This window comes from Peromyscus leucopus, chromosome 4 (genome assembly GCF_004664715.2).
Source record: "Peromyscus leucopus breed LL Stock chromosome 4, UCI_PerLeu_2.1, whole genome shotgun sequence".
NCBI lineage: Eukaryota > Metazoa > Chordata > Mammalia > Rodentia > Cricetidae > Peromyscus > Peromyscus leucopus.
Window position 1 is genome coordinate 101,325,209 of NC_051066.1, and position 18,096 is coordinate 101,343,304.

Sequence of the window (18,096 nt, forward strand, 5' to 3'; positions counted from 1 at the left end):
TCTGCAGGTCTGAGGACAGGCTCCTGCACCCGTTCGTACCATTCCTTTTTTTTTCTTTAGTTTTGACCACCTCTGATTTCTGCATTCTCTCCCATCCGTTTTTCAGCCCGGAAAGCATCCTCTCACAGCAGTGCTTGCCACCAAGTATTTCCTTTGTGGAGGAATGTCAAGATTCAACTAGTGCTCGTTTCTTGGGGACACCCTTTTCATGTGCTTTATTCTTGCAGTTCTTTGTCACGGCCATTGTTCTGCATAAACAATGTTGTTTTTACCACGTCTTCCTACAACTGTCCTTGGACTGCTGGCCTTACTCTACACCCAGTTTTATCTCCTCCACCACTCTCCTCTGCACCAAAAGAAAATACATATCCTGGATTCAGACGGAGACTCAAATGCATGAAGTCCCCAGGTCCATCAAAACGACAGATTCCTTCCCCTGAATCTTGCAGGTAAGACTCTTACTTTTTAATACAGCGTTGAGCACCAGGGTCTGCTCCCTGAGTACAGTGACATTTGGTGCTGCAAAACCCCCGATCAGTTGTTCTGTGGAACTTTCTCACTTTATGGCTAATAGAAGCCTGATTCCTTACAAGAAAAAATTGTCACCTTACAAGAAAAATCCCGGTTTCGAATTTTCAGGTTCTAGCAGAACCTGCACTGAGCAGGAGACTTGCTTTCTTTCCGTCGTGTTGATCCTCGAGGTGAGTTTATCACTCAAAGGTGCCCTCCACGGAGAAACAGCTCTGTGCTCGCAAGGACACTTCAGCCAGCGCTCACTGGGATGCCTGTTACCCGTCCATCTGCAAACAGCCTTTTCTGACCTCTGAGATTTCTTTGGAATTATGAAAGTCCCCGCTTGCATTCCTCAGTTCTGGCTGAGTATGTGGCAGGGTTCTCGCAGCTGGCCTGGTTCTGCCTGCGATGTCAGCCTGCCCTGTGACAGGCCAGTGCAAATTGAATTAATAGCCTTGGAGTTTCCCCTGGCTTGCCACATCAGCAGACTCGCACCTGGCTTCTCACTGCTTTCTTTCCGAGTGCAGGCCAAGCCAAAGACACAAACGAGGGGGCAGGAGTCGGGCTGGATCTGGACTGGCCTGTAGCAGACAGGCAGATTACCTATGGAATACAGCTGTACCCCAATCACCATTCTGAAGTCTTACGGTCTTCTGATAGTGCACTACGAGATCAAATTGACCGGGGAATTTGCGACTTTCCCCTTCATACTTCTGCAATGATCAAGTGAAAAAGTAAAACCATAACCAGACAGAATAATAATAACAACAACACTGGGGGTGGTGGCGCACGCCTTTAATCCCAGCACTCGGGAGGCAGAGGCAGGCGGATCTCTGTGAGTTCAAGGCCAGCCTGGTCTACAGAGTGAGTTCCAGGATAGGCACCAAAACTACTCGGAGAAACCCCGTCTCGAAAAACAAACAAGCAAGCAAACAAAAAAAATGACAAGCGTTCACAGGAGATGCAGAGACAATAAAACTTGGTGGTGTACACAGGAGGATTGCTTGGGTGGGTACTGGTATGTCTTGGGTGAGCAAACTGCATTTCTACACCATTAAATGGCTTCTCTGGGCTAAAACTTGGCAGGCCTAGAACCCCAAAGCCTTGTTTTAGAATTTCAAATTATATTCTAAACCTATTATTTGGTGACACGAAGCAAACCCCACACACAAAACAAACAAACAAATAAAAGCACAAAGCAACATATGGACACTGACAGAAATTCTAAATGTAAATATTTATGGGCCTTCCCCACCCTATAATTCACTGAACTAGTTTGTATAAGTAGAGCCAAATAACAATTGCATTGTTTAGGAATGTCTAAACAAGTTTCTGGGTTTTAACCAAACATTGTTTTGTGTTTACTTTCAGAGTCCTTTAAAGTTTTTTTTTCCCCCTTTTATTTTAAAGCTAATCTGGCAAGCCCTTGAATATTTTTGCCACTGACAAATGTTACTCTGTTTCCCCAGAGAATCTGTGAGGTAAAGATGGACGTCTTTCTCTGGGGACAGGTGATTAGTTTGCATTTTCTCTGTCTGAGGGTCTCGGTTTGCACCCACGTTCATGTAGACTGCAGCTTTCTCTAGCTGATCTCCAGGTTTTGGGGTGTCGGTGACTCTTGAGGACACCCCGCCAAGAAGCCTGTGAGCATCTGTGCTCGGAGGAGGGAGAGGGCTGCAAGTGCCAGGGAAGTTGTATAAGCGACTGAAACTTGATGGATGAGTTTTTAACCTCAAAAGTAAAAATGAACCTTTGGGCATATGGAAATCATTAGACCTGTGGGTGAATGAAACATCTTCCCGTTCACGAAGAGTCAGAGCTTTGCCATGTTTAAAACATAAGACCACAACAAATAAACACAGAATAATGAAAGTCCGAAGCTTTCAGAGGCATTTACCTTGGCACCTTCTTCCAGTTGAGGAGAGGGAGAACCCTTCTGGACACAGACATTTGAAGCTTCCCTCGGTGTTGCTACAGGTCCCCAGGGCACAGATTTCGGGTTCTTCAACACACTCATCGATATCTAAAAGAGTTATACATGTCAGAGTCAGAACGTCATGGAGACCCCATTACTCACCAAATTGAAAACATACATGTTCAGTGTTTGAGTGGTTTCAGAACCCTTCCAACAGGGACGTGATTGCCTGTGATATTATTTTAAAGTGGACTTTTAGAAGGTACTTTGGACAGATCTTGATGTAAAATAGAATCTGTAATAACCTTCTAAGAGTTGTAATAACCAACCCCTTAATTGTGGAGGTGCAGAGCCAGTCACAGAAATGACAAATCCCTTACTCATGGAGGTGTGCACAACCAATCAGAGATGTTGCACCAACTCCACACCACATTAACCTGGGAGAGAGGTCAGAACTCCAACACCCTGCCTCATCATTGGACAGCACAAGTCCATGGCTGATCTCAGTGTAAGCTGATTTCCCTCCACTCACTGATGGAGCCTTCCCCAACACCCCATGCTGCAGCCTTAAAAACATTAATAGCCATATAAATAAGCACAATCCCATCCAAGATGACTCTGATCTGCAAGATAGTTTTTCTGAAGATGTGAAAATCCCTTTCTTGTATAGACCAGGGCTATTCCTTCATCACGGAGCTACTAGAAAGGGAGACATATGAATTAAGGGCTCTTTTCTTCAGCACTAAGTATATCCTATCACTGTAAGGGGTAACCCATTGAGAATTCAGAGTGGCTTGGGCAATCAATGTGTCCTAAGAGTTTTCCCAAGAGACTCCTAGCCTGTGTACGTTGGCCTGACTGTGTAATTACATATCCCCTTTCTCTTTCAAAATTATCTCGGTTTAGTGAGTAAGTTACATGATCGTTCTACTTTTGGGAAAAGCATAACCACTCTACTGTAACAAACCCACCCATTTCCTGTGATTTTCAGCCAGAATTCATAGTGAAGGAAGGGACTAGTCTTAAATGTGGGCTGTACTGTCTTAGTTAAATTTTTTTCCAAATATATTAAACATCTCTTGGGTCATGGAACTCTTGTGCTTCAGATCTGTGCAGTTCTGCTTACACCAAGATGTATTTACACCCATTATATAAAATAAACACTTTTCAAAAAAAATTTCAACAACTCTTTTAGACTTCATTTTAATAAAATGTTTTTGCTTAAAATATCACCACTGAAAGGTGGTATAAATTGGATTTTTAATAAAATTTCTCACTGACAGTATTAAAAGTAGAGAAAACCAACCCATTGTAATCACTGGCAGACCTGTTTAAAGGTAGGGCTGTGAACTATGTGACTTCTTGAGAATCCATACAACCTTATTTATTTATGAAGTTCCTGTAATGACTATCCTTCACTTAATGAGAAGGAATCTGTGCTGAGAGCAGAGAAATGGAATGCCCTGTAAAATCTGCTGAGAATCTATTCCCTAAACACATTCTACATCTACAACTGGAGAAATTACAGACAAACTATACAACCGCTTAAACCCAACCTAAGGAGCTTAAGTGGATGTGGGAGCTGTTTTCAGTTGTCAACTATGGCCACTTAAAATCACCAAATTCAGGAACACCATCAATGGGAAAGAGCCAGGGTCACCAAAGCAGCCTGTTCATGGAGAAAACTCACACCCACAGTGATCAGGACAAGAACTAGCTGCTCCTGTCTCGACAGAGGATGAGATCATAAGTCATAGCCTCTGACTTAGATTTTAAAAAATAAATATAAAAGTATTCCAAACTGAAACCGCCATTGCAGATATTTGTGACGTCAGCGATTCTAGTGCAATGCCCCAATACTCCTCATTTATAATCAGCAGTCCCTTACCTTCACATTTGTCCTGCTGTAGACTATACCCAGGCGGGCAAATGCATCGGTAGGAGCCATCCAAGTTCTGACAGGTTCCAGGTGCACATTTCCCAGGATCCAGAGCACATTCATTGATATCTGCAGACAAAAGAAAGCCGGAGAGAGGCTTCTGCTGGTATGATTTCCATCAAACAGCGCAAACTCGTCAAAGGAACCGGAGTCAAACCAGAGAAAGCACACAGCTCCTGAAGGGCCACAAAAGTCTCCCAAGGAGAAAGCAATTGCTTTAAAAGCTTTCCAAAGTGTGCGATACAGCCACATGTCATTCTATCTGCCACAAACTAAGTATTCCAAGAAAAATATAGTGTGTGAAAGGGGTTTTAAAAGATACTTAAAAGATTCTGTGAACTTACCTCTGGAGAGGTATTCTGAGCTAAATATAATGAATCACAGCTATTATGTGTAACAATCAACAGTTAAAATGTTTTCTGTGACTATAATCTAATTTTAAAACAAGAGGGGAAATGATATATGTATGTATTTTTTAAAATTAAAAAAATAAAGTCTTTACAGGTAAGATTACTGTAATCTTACAGTGATTTTTTTTTCTCTAGCTGCCCATAGCAGGATTAGAACAGACACTGCCTGATTCTGTGTTGGGCCTCTGGGGACATTTTCTCAGGGACTATTTTCCTGCTTTTTTTTTTTTTTAATTTGAGGATTTCACAAGTACAATGTATTTGCATACTTTTCACCTTCCCAGGCTCCCTCCAACTCCTCTCCATGTTCTCCCAACAATGCTCCCTTATTCATAATTCTATGTTTATTTTTCTGTTTTACACACACACACACACACACACACACACACACACACACACACACGCACGCACGCACACACGCGCACACTCACACGCACACACACACCACATACCACACCACACACCCATGCCATTTAGTATTTTCCTTATTTGCACGTGACAGCTGACCCCTCGGGACTGGCCTGCCCCTCTCGCCCTCTCAGGGTCTTGCGGAGGGAGCCCTGCACTCACCCACACAGGTCCGGCCGTCGGGAGCCACCTCGTAGCCCTCATTGCACCTGCACTGGAAGGACCCCACCGTGTTGACGCACTGGCCGTTTCTGCAAAGGTTCCCATTTCCAGTTGCACATTCATCAACATCTAAAAGAAAAAATCTTCATTAAGTTCCAAAGAAAATGTCAAAATCCCAGCCCTCATTCTAAACTTTGGTGGCCTCTGTGGACTTAGCCAAACATAAGAAATTACAGTGAAGGTCTGGTTTCAGCCGCAGACCCAGCTGCAGGAACCCATCCAAATATGATGAAAAGATTGCATTATCATATTAAAGCTGGTAATTTGCATGATCATTTTGTAGCAGTTTTGCCTAGATCTTGTATATTTTTTGCCTTTTTGCATTTTTTAATTTAAAAAATGTAATTAGTATCCGCAGAATTGGGCTTCAACGTGAAATTTTCAAACAGAATTTGTTTTTGTGGATTTTCTGTCCCACCAGGGCTCCCCCTAGGCTCCTTCCACCCCCAGACCTTTGGCTTTCATTCCTAATGTGTACTCTCTGCCTTCTTCATGCTTCCTCAACCCCTCTGTCCCCCTATTTCTGGTCTCTTTGTTTTAGATTTTATTTTTAAAAGGTAAAACTGATTTACTAGACCCATAATTCAGACGAAGCCATACTTTAGTATTGCAATTAGAAGTATTTATAATTAGCCTCTAACTCTAGACAGTATTTGAGTTGCTGTTGTTCCTTAGCATCCCGTCTTTAAATTATTTAGTCTAAACAGTGGGTTTCATTATGCTGGTCTCATGCATATTATCCTTGCACCTTGCTCTCATGCACATTCCTAGTCCCCTTCCTGCCCTCCCACCGGCCCCTTCCTCATCCCAAACCTTCTCCCTTCTGCTTCATGTCTTATGTATATGTGTTTTCTATAGTGCGTGCATAGAGCTACATCTAGATTCTGCATCTGAGAGAAAATGCCTATCGTGTCTTATAAAGGGAATGTGATACACTTAATGCCTTGTTGATTTGAAGAGAGGCTGCAGAGAAGCAACCAGGCAAGGAGATCCACACCCTTCCGCAATGTGTGATTTAGAGACCTGCTTTTGCCTATTGTAGCCTCAAGCGTTTATCTTGAAATTTAACTTAAATCGAAGTAGCTACATAGCAGCTGATACACAGTTTAATAAAGGCAATAGGGTTACTAAACATGACTTTTAATTAACACGTTACATTTGACAGTCATGCGACCAACTGAACTGTTGGGTAGAAGCTTGCTTACACTAAAGAGCGGCCTGTACCTTGGTCATGATGCAGGCAGATGCACCCTGGTCATGATGCAGGCAGGCACACCCTGGTCATGATGCAGGCACACGCACCCTGGTCATGATGCAGGCAGATGCACCCTGGTCATGATGCAGGCAGGCACACCCTGGTCATGATGCAGGCACACGCACCCTGGTCATAATGCAGGCAGGCGCATGACTTGATGACATCTCCAGCACACTCACCTATGCAGTCGTTGTTGTGAGAAAGTATGAAGCCATGGTTGCAGCGGCAGTTGAAGGACCCGATGGTGTTTCTGCAAGTCCCGTTCCCACAGGCGTCTCTCTCACACTCATTTATGTCTAGGAGGGAGAAAAGCCAGAGAGAGACACCATGATGAAAGGAAAAAGTGATGATGTGGTCACTGCTGCTGAAGAGCAGAAGGGGCCACACAGAATCTCCCCCGGGGGCTGGAATGTTCTGGCTGATGGCATCGGTGCCCTGGAGAGGCTGAGGTGAGAGCCTACACCTTGGCAGTCCAGTGCTTCCTCGGTTGGCACGTGGGAGGAGGCGAGATGAGGACATGAGAACTGGACAGGAATTTTGTTCTATTTGCTTCTCAAATTCTCCACCCTTGCCACTTTGCGCAAATATTTTCACTTGAAAATGGAAAAACTTCTGTGTGCATCTGGACCTTCATTTCTTGCCACCTTTGGCATACTTCAGCTTTCAGGAACTCCAAGTTACCCCAACGTTGTGACTCATCAGGCTAACCCGCCACTTTGGACACGTCTCCTTTTCCCCATCAGTGATAACTTAGCCATCCCTCTGAACTCAGCTAAGGGATGAGGTGGTACTCAATCTGGCTCAGTTCAGAGGCTCTGGCGCTGTTTGTCTTCCTTGCTGGCCTATGACTCTTCTCTTTGGTGCACTGTGAAGCCGATTCTGGCAACTTGAGTATTTTTGCATTTCCCTACAGCAGCTAGCATTTTCTTACACACTATGTTAAGGGGGAAGTAGAAAAAGGGAATTATTTGTGAATCTGATGGAAAAGTTATTGCTAGCTCCCAGGGCCTTGAATGTGGTCTGAGCATCACATCCAAAGAAGTGAGCCACTTCACCAGCCCCCTGAGAATTGGGAAGGCACCGCAGATCTGTTGTGTTCACCCAATAGCCAGGCTTGCTAAGCTCTTTGTTAAGATATATTCTTTATTGGCAGTTTCCAGAAAGTTCAAATGGAGAGAGTCTGCTCTGATAAGTGAGCCCTCCATGAATACTACCCAAAGCCACACACTGTTAACATTAATTCAAATGAAGTTGTTGTTCCAATACAGTTCTCAATTTGTTAGTTAAACATTGTTCCTGTGGCTGGGAATGTGACTCAGCAATCGAGGGCTCCCCTAGAGTGCCTAAGGCCGTAAGTTTGATCCCAAACTGCAAGAAGAGGATTTCTACACACTGGCAGCTTAATGAATATCACGGAAGATGGTTAATGTGCTCGGATTGCCCAAGATGAAGTGCTGTGTCACAGTATGGCTACTCTTATCTTTATTTTGTTGAAAAAAAAAAAGAACTAATTAACAAACAACTTGGTATTAAATCTTGCACTCACTCAGATGTGAGTCCTTCAATAAGCTCCGAAGAAAAGCATGGACCGTGAGCACACACTCACCCAAGCACATGGTCTGATCTGCATTTGTCTTGAAGCCGGTGTGACAGAGGCAGTAGAAGCTTCCCACCGTGTCGATACACTGCCCGTGGCTGCAGATGTTGGGGATTTCTTGGCACTCGTTCCGATCTGTAAATCAAAGGCATCTTAGGTGGACACTATGTACACCTGCATGTTTTCTTACACGGAGACTGAGGACATGAAATCACTGCACAGCTTTTTTTCCAGGCAGTGTCCTGAGAGTTAATCCTAACTTGAAACGGAGGTAGTGAAGCAGACACAAGTATTCTGTCTATTTTCACTTTGAAATCGGTTAGATCTTACTTTAGTACCAAGTCAACCAATGAAATAGCTCCCTCTACCAAAAGTATCTTGAAAAAGGAAAAAAACAAAAGAACAACAACTTAGAATGGGGAGAAGTGTTTTATAAGGTGCCTAAACAGCATCTCAGATTGTGGAATTAATATCTCCAGGTTTTGGTACTAAAGATCATGGACACTGTGGGGCTTCCTTTGAAAATTTATGGTGAAGTCCAACACGTTACGCTGTCACTGAAATGGGACAACGTCATAACTGAATAGATGCTCACAGCCTTCCTGCTTTGTCTCCCTTCGAGAGTTTTCATTCCAGCACATCCTGGTTTTAGTTGCAAATCCAGGCTGCTTATCTCCTGGGTCTACAGAACCACCATTCACCATCACATCAGAGCAACAAGGCTGATTCTGGCAGAGATCTTTCTCACAGCCATCTTCAAACAGAACAACCAAGACACTGTTTAAAAGTCTCAAATGCAGGAGGTATTGGGATCACACAGCTCAGAAACTAAAGCTAGCCTATAGAGAAAACAGTTAACAAATCTCACTATTCTCATTTGAGAAAATATTTAAGATGAAGAATGGATGGGAAAAAAAAAAGGGGGGGCTTTTCACTTTCATGAACAGAAAAGGGAGCTGCCCTTGAGGCAGGCTGGTCACCATCAGGCGTTGCTGGATTTGGGAGTATGTAAGGATCAGATATTTCATCTTAGGTCTCTCCTCTATGCCATTTTATGACTTAAAAAAAAAACAAACAAAAAAAAAAACGGAGTACTTGGAGGTTCTGGTGATAAAGCAAAAGCTACCATTTTAGGGAACCTACTAGTGGGGTGCTCCCTTTTCTGGGTCTAGAGAACTAGCAATCTGTAAGAGCCAGACAGAAGTTACATCCCCAGGAGGTTACATCTGAGGTTTCTTGGGAGGTTTGGCCAAACTTTGGAGTAGGGGCAGGATCCCAAGCAGAAAGAGCAACATCAGAAGAAAGTGGCTGGGGGTGTAGCTGGGAGAGACATTTCTACAGGGGTAGGATTTGCTAGTGAGGTCAGAATGTGACCTGAGCTCCCCCTCAGCACCCCCCTCTAATCACAGCTAGGGCCAGTGTGACTTGGAATTTGAAACAATGTGCCTATGAATTCAAATTAAAATCTCAGAGCATGTTATTTTTATTTTAAATAGAGGCAGAAGAGAATGCTTTGCATTATGCCTGAAAACTACCAGGATAAGGCAGTGCTTAAAAATGTTTGAAAGCAGGATGGTGGCCTGGCATGATAGGCAGCAACTGTAATCTCAGTGCTCAGGAGCTGAGACAGGGGGATTGTGAACCTGAGACCAGCCTGAGCTAAACAGTAAGATCCTATCTCAAAAATAAAGAACAAAAGTGAGATGGAAATGGAGATGTTTCTAGAATGAAATCTTCCACCCTCAAAGCCGAAGAGTTACAAAACACATGGGCTCCAATAACTGAGGGAAGCTGAATTGTGGGCTATATAAACGGCTCACCCACGTTTATCCTGATAGTCCCAGATGCAGTCTATGTGAACATTCAGTAAGAAAACACAAAGGGCTTACGCTGTAGTAGGCTCTAGCTGGTTGACTTTTGTTGGTCTATAAATAGCCCAACTTAACGGCCAGAGTAAATGGTCTAAAATGGCACACTCAGTATGACCAGCCACTCTTTATTTTAACTGGACTTACTTCAGCCAGCTCCAAAGAAATATAAATTAAAAGTAAAATGCAGGGAAGTAGAGCTAGAGTCAAAGGCACCGGGGTATTGTGCTTCCTATCAGCAAGAGCCGCACTTTTCCTGTTCTGTATGTTTACTTTATGGATAACCTCAGCTCCATTGAGGGAATGCTGACGACTCGCACATGCTCCTTTAAACCCAACAAAACAAATCTTGATTCACGAAGTGATTTTTTTGTTCTGTCCCTACACCCTCTTCCCACCAAGGTCTCATTAAACAATGGAAAACACCCTTCAGAGAGCAGCACACTTCCTACCACTTAATCACGGCTGGCCAGGAGAGCCAAGGAAAACCTGACCATGGTCTCCCCCGAGCTGTTTCATTCACAAATGCACAAAACCCCAGGAAACCCACTTGGAAGAGAGCCCTGAGCAGGGTGACACATTCTTCCTGACCTTAAAAGTGCAACGATTGTAACCATGCTGAAGCTTACATGAAGACCAGGCTGAAATACTGGTTTGCCTCTGAGCTGAAACACGAGGGTCTGCATTGTCATGTGGCTAGCTATGGGTATCATCAAATGTTGACTGAGTTTACCACCTATGGAAGTTGACGACACACTCCCTTCTTACTTATACCACATCCTGACAAAGGTTGTCAGTCCACTTTCCAAACCACCGGTTTACTGTAGGTAATGGGGAGCTGATGAGACTGTCGGTGTATGCTGCCTTCAGGGAGAGATTTTTTTGTCAGTGAGATGTTTGGAAAGACAAGGGTGTGTGGTAGTGGTGTGTGTGTGTGTGTGTGTGTGTGTGTGTGTGTGTGTATGTGAAATCTGTTTATACAGGAAGATCTGCTCCAACTCAAGGGAGTGCAGCCTTCTAGCATAAATGGAGGTGGTGAAAACCTCCCCAGCCTGAGGGAGATTATGTAGAAGCAAATATAATAATAATAGTAATAATTTGGTCATGAACACTGATTTTATATATGTGGGGAGGTGGGAATGTCTGGGTGGGGTAGGGATATAGGCCATCGATTATATAAATGACCTCTGTTTTCTTTTGCAAATATCTCATTTATAAAGCTAAGTTTACATATTCCAACAATTCTCCTGTTTTTTTTTTTTCTCTCTCTCTTTAGCTACTTTGGGTTTATCAACCTAAACCTTGACTTCTATTCCTTAGTTTTATAATTGCTGAGGAAGATCAGGTATCAGAACAGAGATGGCGGCAGGCTCTGAGCAGATGCTACTTACCGTTGCATTGACCTGTGGAGGTGAGGCGATAGCCTGGCTTACAGTCACAGCGGTAACTGCCTGCGGTATTGACGCACTCAGCATTGCGCTGGCACACGGGGCCGTTCTGACACTCATCGATATCTGGAAGCAGCAGAGAGTTTAATTCGAGGGAGAACAGAGTCTGGTGTTGAGTTAGTGACATATATCTTATTTTGGCTCAGCAAGGGAAATTTATAGCAGATTCATTCATAATGGCGAAAACTTGCAAGCAAGCAGGATACCCTTTGGTGGGTGAATGCATTATAAATGCATTGTGATATACTGAGATGGTTAAAATATCAGCCAGTATTCTACCAGAAGACATGGAAGACATTCACATGTGGATTTAAAAGTGAAAGAAGCCAGATGAAAAGGCTGAATACTGTTCGGATTCCAACTATTTGAATTTCTGGAAAAGGTAAAACTATGGGACTAGGAAAGAGATTAGTGGTTTCCAGGGCTTAGACTGGGGTGGGGGTGGGGGCAGGTATGTAAAACACAGAGACACCTTAGGGCTGAGAAACTATGACACAATCCTAGTAGATGTGCATCACTATAAAACCATGGTAGATATCCATGTCACTATAGATTAGTTTCCATCGCCAGCAAGTCCATTACCAGTGATGGACCCTAATCCCTAGGAGGTGAGATATAACAACCCAGGAAGGGAACAAAACTTCGAAGAGAGTTAAGTCCCAAGGGAGAAAGGCAGAAACAGTGCCCGGGAAGAGGAGCCTGGCTGAGGGCAGCCAAGCTGCCTGTGAGCCTTTTAGCAATCAGCTTGCATGAACTGTCCTCCATGGTGGGGGAGGGTAGGCTTTTCAGTGATGTAGCTGCCTATGGCCATCCATGCTCCTGTTTGGAATCCTTCCTCATCCACGCTCCTGTGCATAACTTGGTAAACTTAGTTCTCTTCTTTGGTGTGCTGTCAGTGCCCTACCTTGAGTGAAGAGATGTCTGTTCAGACCTCCCCAGGAAAAGCCACAACAGAAATACATCCGGATGTCTCTCAGGCCTGTGCTTTTATGATGGGAAAACCTGACCACCACTGGGGGGAGCTTCCAGGAGTACGAATGTCTGTCTGAGGGGGCAGTGTCAGTGTCAGGATGGACACAGCTGTCTGACCCACCAGTTTTGCTCTGATTGTAAACTGTAAGGGAACACAGACTCAACCACGCCATGGAAGCCAAGTGGTGTGACAGGCAGGCGCTTCTGTGACATGCGAGCCTGACATCTGCTCATGCACTTCCTTGTGGAAAGTATAAATATGGAAGTCCCCCAGAAACATTCCTGGAATCCATTCCAGTTTCAGAATGGCTAAGACATGCATGAAATCAACCCTCATTTTCTGATTTATTTTGAAGGCTAAGAATGTGGTGGGAAGCTGCTGAGCGCATTTAAACACTCACCTCGGAGATGAAGAATTTGTGAAATGGGAACCCCAAATCGGAACACCCAATCTTCTGAATGTTCTCTGAATGGGACTGTGTCTTGACACCTTTCTAGGCAGAGCCAGTGGGTGGAGCATGCAGGGTCTTCCCTGACAACAAGGGGTCTTGCCCTGGCCCAGCTGCAGGGTTTCTATCTCGCGTATGTTGCAAGGTCTGGGTTGACTTTTTGCTCATGGGTGGCCTTGCCTATGTGTCCTGGCCAAGGGCAGCACTTTTGGCAAATAGTAGTGGCAAAGGGGTATTTGGATAACTATCCAATGGGCCTCTAAATGGAGATAAGAGAAAACACAAGGAAAAAGTGGCAGGCAGCCTTAGATTCATACCAGAAAGGAAGGGAACAGCCAAGAAGAGGACAGCCACCATTAGCATGATAAGATCTGCTGTTCCCTATTCTTCCTACATCAGCTTTCTCTGCAGTAACCCGATTCTTGATGGTTCCTGGGAACCCTCACCCACCCACCCAGCTGGGACCATGCTCTGAACTGGCTATCTCCTGAAAAAGGCCCAGACTGGCTATCACCTCTGCCCACAAACCCACACAACAAGCAGGGTAAGCGATGCGTGCCCAGTTGGCCACAGTGGTTGAAAGTTGGCAAGAGAGTCTAATAAGCCTGTGGTTACTAATGGAACGTAACTCTATGTGTGGATCGTAAACTGTTCCTGATTTAGAGGAAATGCTTTGTTAATGTCAAAATACTGACGTGTGTGCCATAGCACATGCTCCAAGGGGTAATAACAACCTTTCTATAATGTGTAAAACTTGGCTAGAGGCCTGCCCCTCAAGTATTGCATAGAACTGATTCCAGTTATCCCAGAGAACATCATATATTTAATATGCAGCAATGTTTCTTCCACTAAAATGTAAAAGAATGCTATCTTTCCTGTTGGAAGGGGAAAGTATGACGTGTTGTAAGGGAGACTCAAAAATCTCTGTCTATATATATGCCAGCATCAGGCAACCGGAGGTCCATCTGCTGCCTGCATGCCAACGTTCTCCATATAAAATCAAATTTGTTCTTCTTGTCATTTAGAATTCTCTTAGGTGTTTGGAATATTGGTTTTACCATTGTTTCCACACTAGGTAAGTAGATCTCTGTTTTGAAGAGAACACTGGCTTTGACGTTTAGCTAAAGATAACTATCCTCTTGTGTTTGCTTTGAAGAAAAAGAAACAAAAGCAATCTATTGGACCCACCCAGGAACTCAAAGGTTTTCTCTATCAGCTGGGAAACGAATATGTCATGTGTTGGGGAAGAGGCTCTAGAATGAACATCTTAGTTCCCCCCAGGAGTTAATGAAAAAAAAGAAGTGTGGTTGTTTTTTCATGAAATCTCATGTTGGTCTCTACCATGTGCTTTTCTTAATTAATACATTCCTAAAACGTATTTTTGTCAACTCTGGGAGAACTTCCTACGATGTATTTTTCTATTCTAGCTCTTGAGTTGAGTCCAGTGGTGTAGAATTTGCAAGGCGCTTTGTAGATGTGGTACAGTCACACTCACCTTCACAAACCAGTAACTTGTCGTTATAGAAGAATCCCACTGGACACTCACACCTGAAGCTGCCGACCATGTTGATGCACACTCCATTCTCACAGACCCCTGGGATCTCCCGGCATTCATCAATATCTAGAAACAGAGAAGCCCCTTGTGAGCAACAGTGTGGTCCATGATCCTGTGAAAGCTGAAGACAGGATTGGAAAGACAGACCCACGTGTGTTTATGTGGATTCCATATCTTTGGGGGTTAGATTTTGTTGCAAAGCATCTTATTTGTAAGGTAGGGACCACATTTGAGTGATCAACTACTGAGCAACTTGTACGCCAGATGAGGAGGGACTGATTGAAGACTGTGTTTCCTAAGGTCAGAGGTTTGAGCTTGTCAGCATCTTCTGGAAGGCTCCTCTACTGCTTGTCAGAGTTTGACAGACCATGTCAGTTGGACAGGCATGTAAAGTATGGGGCTACACTCACGAGTTTCTAGTTCCTGAGGCTTCCGTTACTCTACAGAGAAACTTTGTTTTCTTATGATAGTCAGGAGGCTCCGTAGGGTATTTGATTGCCAGAGTTGTAAGAAGACAGCCATGAGCTAAGGTGGAGTCTGTTTATTTTTATTTTATGTGCATGGGTATTTTGCCTGTATGCATGTCTGTGGGAAGCTGTCAGATCTAGTGGAGTAAGAGCTATAGGCAGTGATGAGCTGCCATGTGGGTGCTGGGAATTGAACCTGGGTCATCTGAAAGAGCAGCCAGTGCTCCAAACCATTTAGCCATCTCTCTAGCCCTAAGGTGGAGTTTATAAGAATAGCACACCCTGAAACCAACCTGGCCGAGACCCCTTTTTAGGAGTTTGACTTTGAAGCAAACTGACCTCCTTAATGGAAAACACAGCTTGGCATCTCCAAGGGAGACAGAGGCTGTGAAACTAGGAGGGGGATGGTGAGAGTGGAGGAAACATTCTCAAGGGAGGTGAAGCAGGGTAGTAGGATTCCTGTAGCAAGACAGCAGAGGGGGGGGGCTGACTGGAAGGAGAGAGGGGACCAGCCAAAGGCACAGTGGGAGTGGGGCACAGGGGAGAGGAGTGGGTGAGAAGTGTAACCACACATGTGTATAGAAATTGTCGTGATAAAGCCCACTGTTTTACATGCTAATCTAAACAACCAATTAAAACAAAATCTCCAAGGGTACAATTTCAAAACATCACTATTTCGAATAAAGGTAATTTTGTCTTTAGATTCTTATGCCTCTGACACCAATGTTAAATAGCCATGTGAGGTAACATCACCATCATGTTTTATGTGCAAACAAGAACCAATTTAGACTCCATTCTTTTAGTATAGATTAAAACATGAAATATGGTCACCCACATCCGTTAGTTCTAAGTAGGAATAATGTGTTATTACTCAGCTTAGTAAAAACAGACTGGACCAAATCCCTAGTCATTGTTAGGTACAAAATAGCAAAAGGATATTATTAAATGTTTTCTTTTTCCTTTCCTGTCTGGATTTTATTTCCATTTGGAGAAGTTTATATTTTAAGACAAGATTAATAAACATGCTATATAGTTTTAGCCACCCAGGAATGGACGCTATATATATACTAACAGTTCCAAGACCTTTCAGAAGGAGGCTATAAGCTCAAATAAAACAAGGTCTTATAATCATCCAACTATTTTGTCGTGGCAGAATTTGGTAACACTAAGTACATTGCAAAATACCATGTTTCTAGTTGCCCAGAGATAGAAGCCAAGCAAATTGTGAGTCAGGACTGGGTTCTGGTCCCAGCTCTGTTACTAATTAGCTAGGTGGCCTTGGGTGAGTCCCTTCCCTTTTCTGGGCCTCTGTTTCTTCCATTGGAAAGCAAGGAATTTGGACAAGATGGTTGGAGGTCTTCCCAGGTCTACTAGTGGATGGTGCTAATGCCATTTCAAGTCTTTGCTGACTGCCAACTGTGGGGGCCAGGCCTTGCTGGGTTACATGCCTGGACTGCCCATGGAGACCCATTACCATTAGAGGCCACTTACCTCCCAATCATAGATTCTAGACAGATTAAAAGATGTTTTGGGAAGGAGAAAAACAGAGTAGCTAAGGCCAGGTGTTCCATGCCAATGTCATTTAGCAGTTTTTCTTTCCAAACCTTGAAGTTTCTTTGGATGTTGACCGGCCTGTGGAGCCATATGGATTTGGCGCTATGAAAGCCTGCTGATTGCTGGCCCAGGTCCTTGTTTTCTTAAACAAGGTCACTGGAAAGGCTGATGTGGATTTCGGCTTTACTTACTAGGAATAAGGCAAGACAAAGCAAGTGGTGGTGTCTGCTACCAGACGCAGTCGCAGAGGCTTAGGGGGCATCTAGGGATGGGTATACATCACAGCGGGGAGACAGCGAGAACGCAGCAGCGTCCATTGACTTTGGTGGTGTTTGCTTCTAAACCGCAAGGGCCCTGCCTATGCTGGAGAACCTTGTGCACCGCTTCTCAATCCACGGTGATGCTCCATCTAGTCCAAGCTGCTATCCCGCCACAGCGGCTGCTTCAGCTCCCACGTGAGTCCTCATACTGAAAAGATTTTGTTTTTCTCGAGACAGGGTTTCTTTGTGTAGCCCTGGCTGTCCTAGAACTCACTCTATAGACCAGGCTGACCTCGAACTCCGAGATCTGCCTGCCTCTGCCTCCCAAGTGCAGGCATGCACCACCATGCCTGGCTCTGAAAAGATTTTTAGACCCATGAAATTCTCCAAGGGAGGGACCCAAAGAGAGGTCAGGGAGGCAAAACTGATAAGCAGAGAGGCTTTGTGGAACAAACCCTCATAAAAGAACTGAAAGGTCATGATAAACTTAGAAGGAAAGGCTGAAGAATTAAGGTAAATCCAACAGCATCTGGCCCTGTCATCCCTTTGTTGATTCACTAAGATTCATTAAGCTGGACTGATTTTCTGAAAAGCTTCCCAGGCCCCTTCATCATGAGCAGTGAAGGCTTCTATCCATTAGGTGGTGCTGCAAAGGGCGTCTCATCGATTTTTCAAATGAAGACTTTGAAACTGCTTGAGGCATCGTTTAACAATTTTTCCTTCTCAGAAAAGGGAAAAGCAAACCTAGGAAAATGGCGGTGTGAACCTCCCCCCCCCAATTTTAACTCAGTGGCTGAAGCAGAGGACCCCCATCATGCTCACAAGCACACAGGCTGAAACTCACCCACGGGTAGGCCAGTGTAAATGTCAATGACAAAGCCTGGCCTTTGGCTTCCACAGAGGGTAGCAAATTCATCTGCAAGAGTTAAACAAAGAAGGGGCAGAGGTCAGGGATGAGCAAGAACTCAGGGAGAGACATAACTATGTAAACAGTTGTGAAAACGTTTCCATCTGGAAATACTGCAGATGTAACCTTGTCTGTAATGCAGACACTGAAGGAAAAATGAACCCCCACCACACCGTGGGAGAAACAGGTCTCCTTATCCTCTCCATCCTGGTGGCTGCGGCTGGCTTTCACGTGGGTTCTCAACATCCCTACTCAGGTCCTCACACTTCCGTAGCAAGTGATTTTTATACACAGAGTCTTCTCCACAGCCCAAGGTTAGTTTTAAACACATAAGAAATTATGTTCATTTATTTATCA

At 44.2% G+C, this 18,096-nt stretch overlaps 1 protein-coding gene across 2 annotated transcripts in view; it reads right to left on the reverse strand.

Annotated features, from left to right (window-relative positions):
- Fbn1 (fibrillin 1) overlaps positions 1-18,096 on the reverse strand; it is a 209,795-nt gene that overhangs the window by 26,074 nt on the left and 165,625 nt on the right. For both annotated transcript variants that reach the window (XM_028858264.2, XM_028858265.2), the window contains 8 exons: positions 17,677-17,748; positions 14,492-14,617; positions 11,519-11,641; positions 8,269-8,394; positions 6,842-6,958; positions 5,348-5,476; positions 4,317-4,436; positions 2,411-2,536 (listed from right to left, as the gene is read on the reverse strand). In XM_028858264.2, the coding sequence (XP_028714097.1) occupies positions 2,411-2,536; positions 4,317-4,436; positions 5,348-5,476; positions 6,842-6,958; positions 8,269-8,394; positions 11,519-11,641; positions 14,492-14,617; positions 17,677-17,748 (939 nt within the window). The remainder of the gene's footprint in view (positions 1-2,410; positions 2,537-4,316; positions 4,437-5,347; positions 5,477-6,841; positions 6,959-8,268; positions 8,395-11,518; positions 11,642-14,491; positions 14,618-17,676; positions 17,749-18,096) is intronic.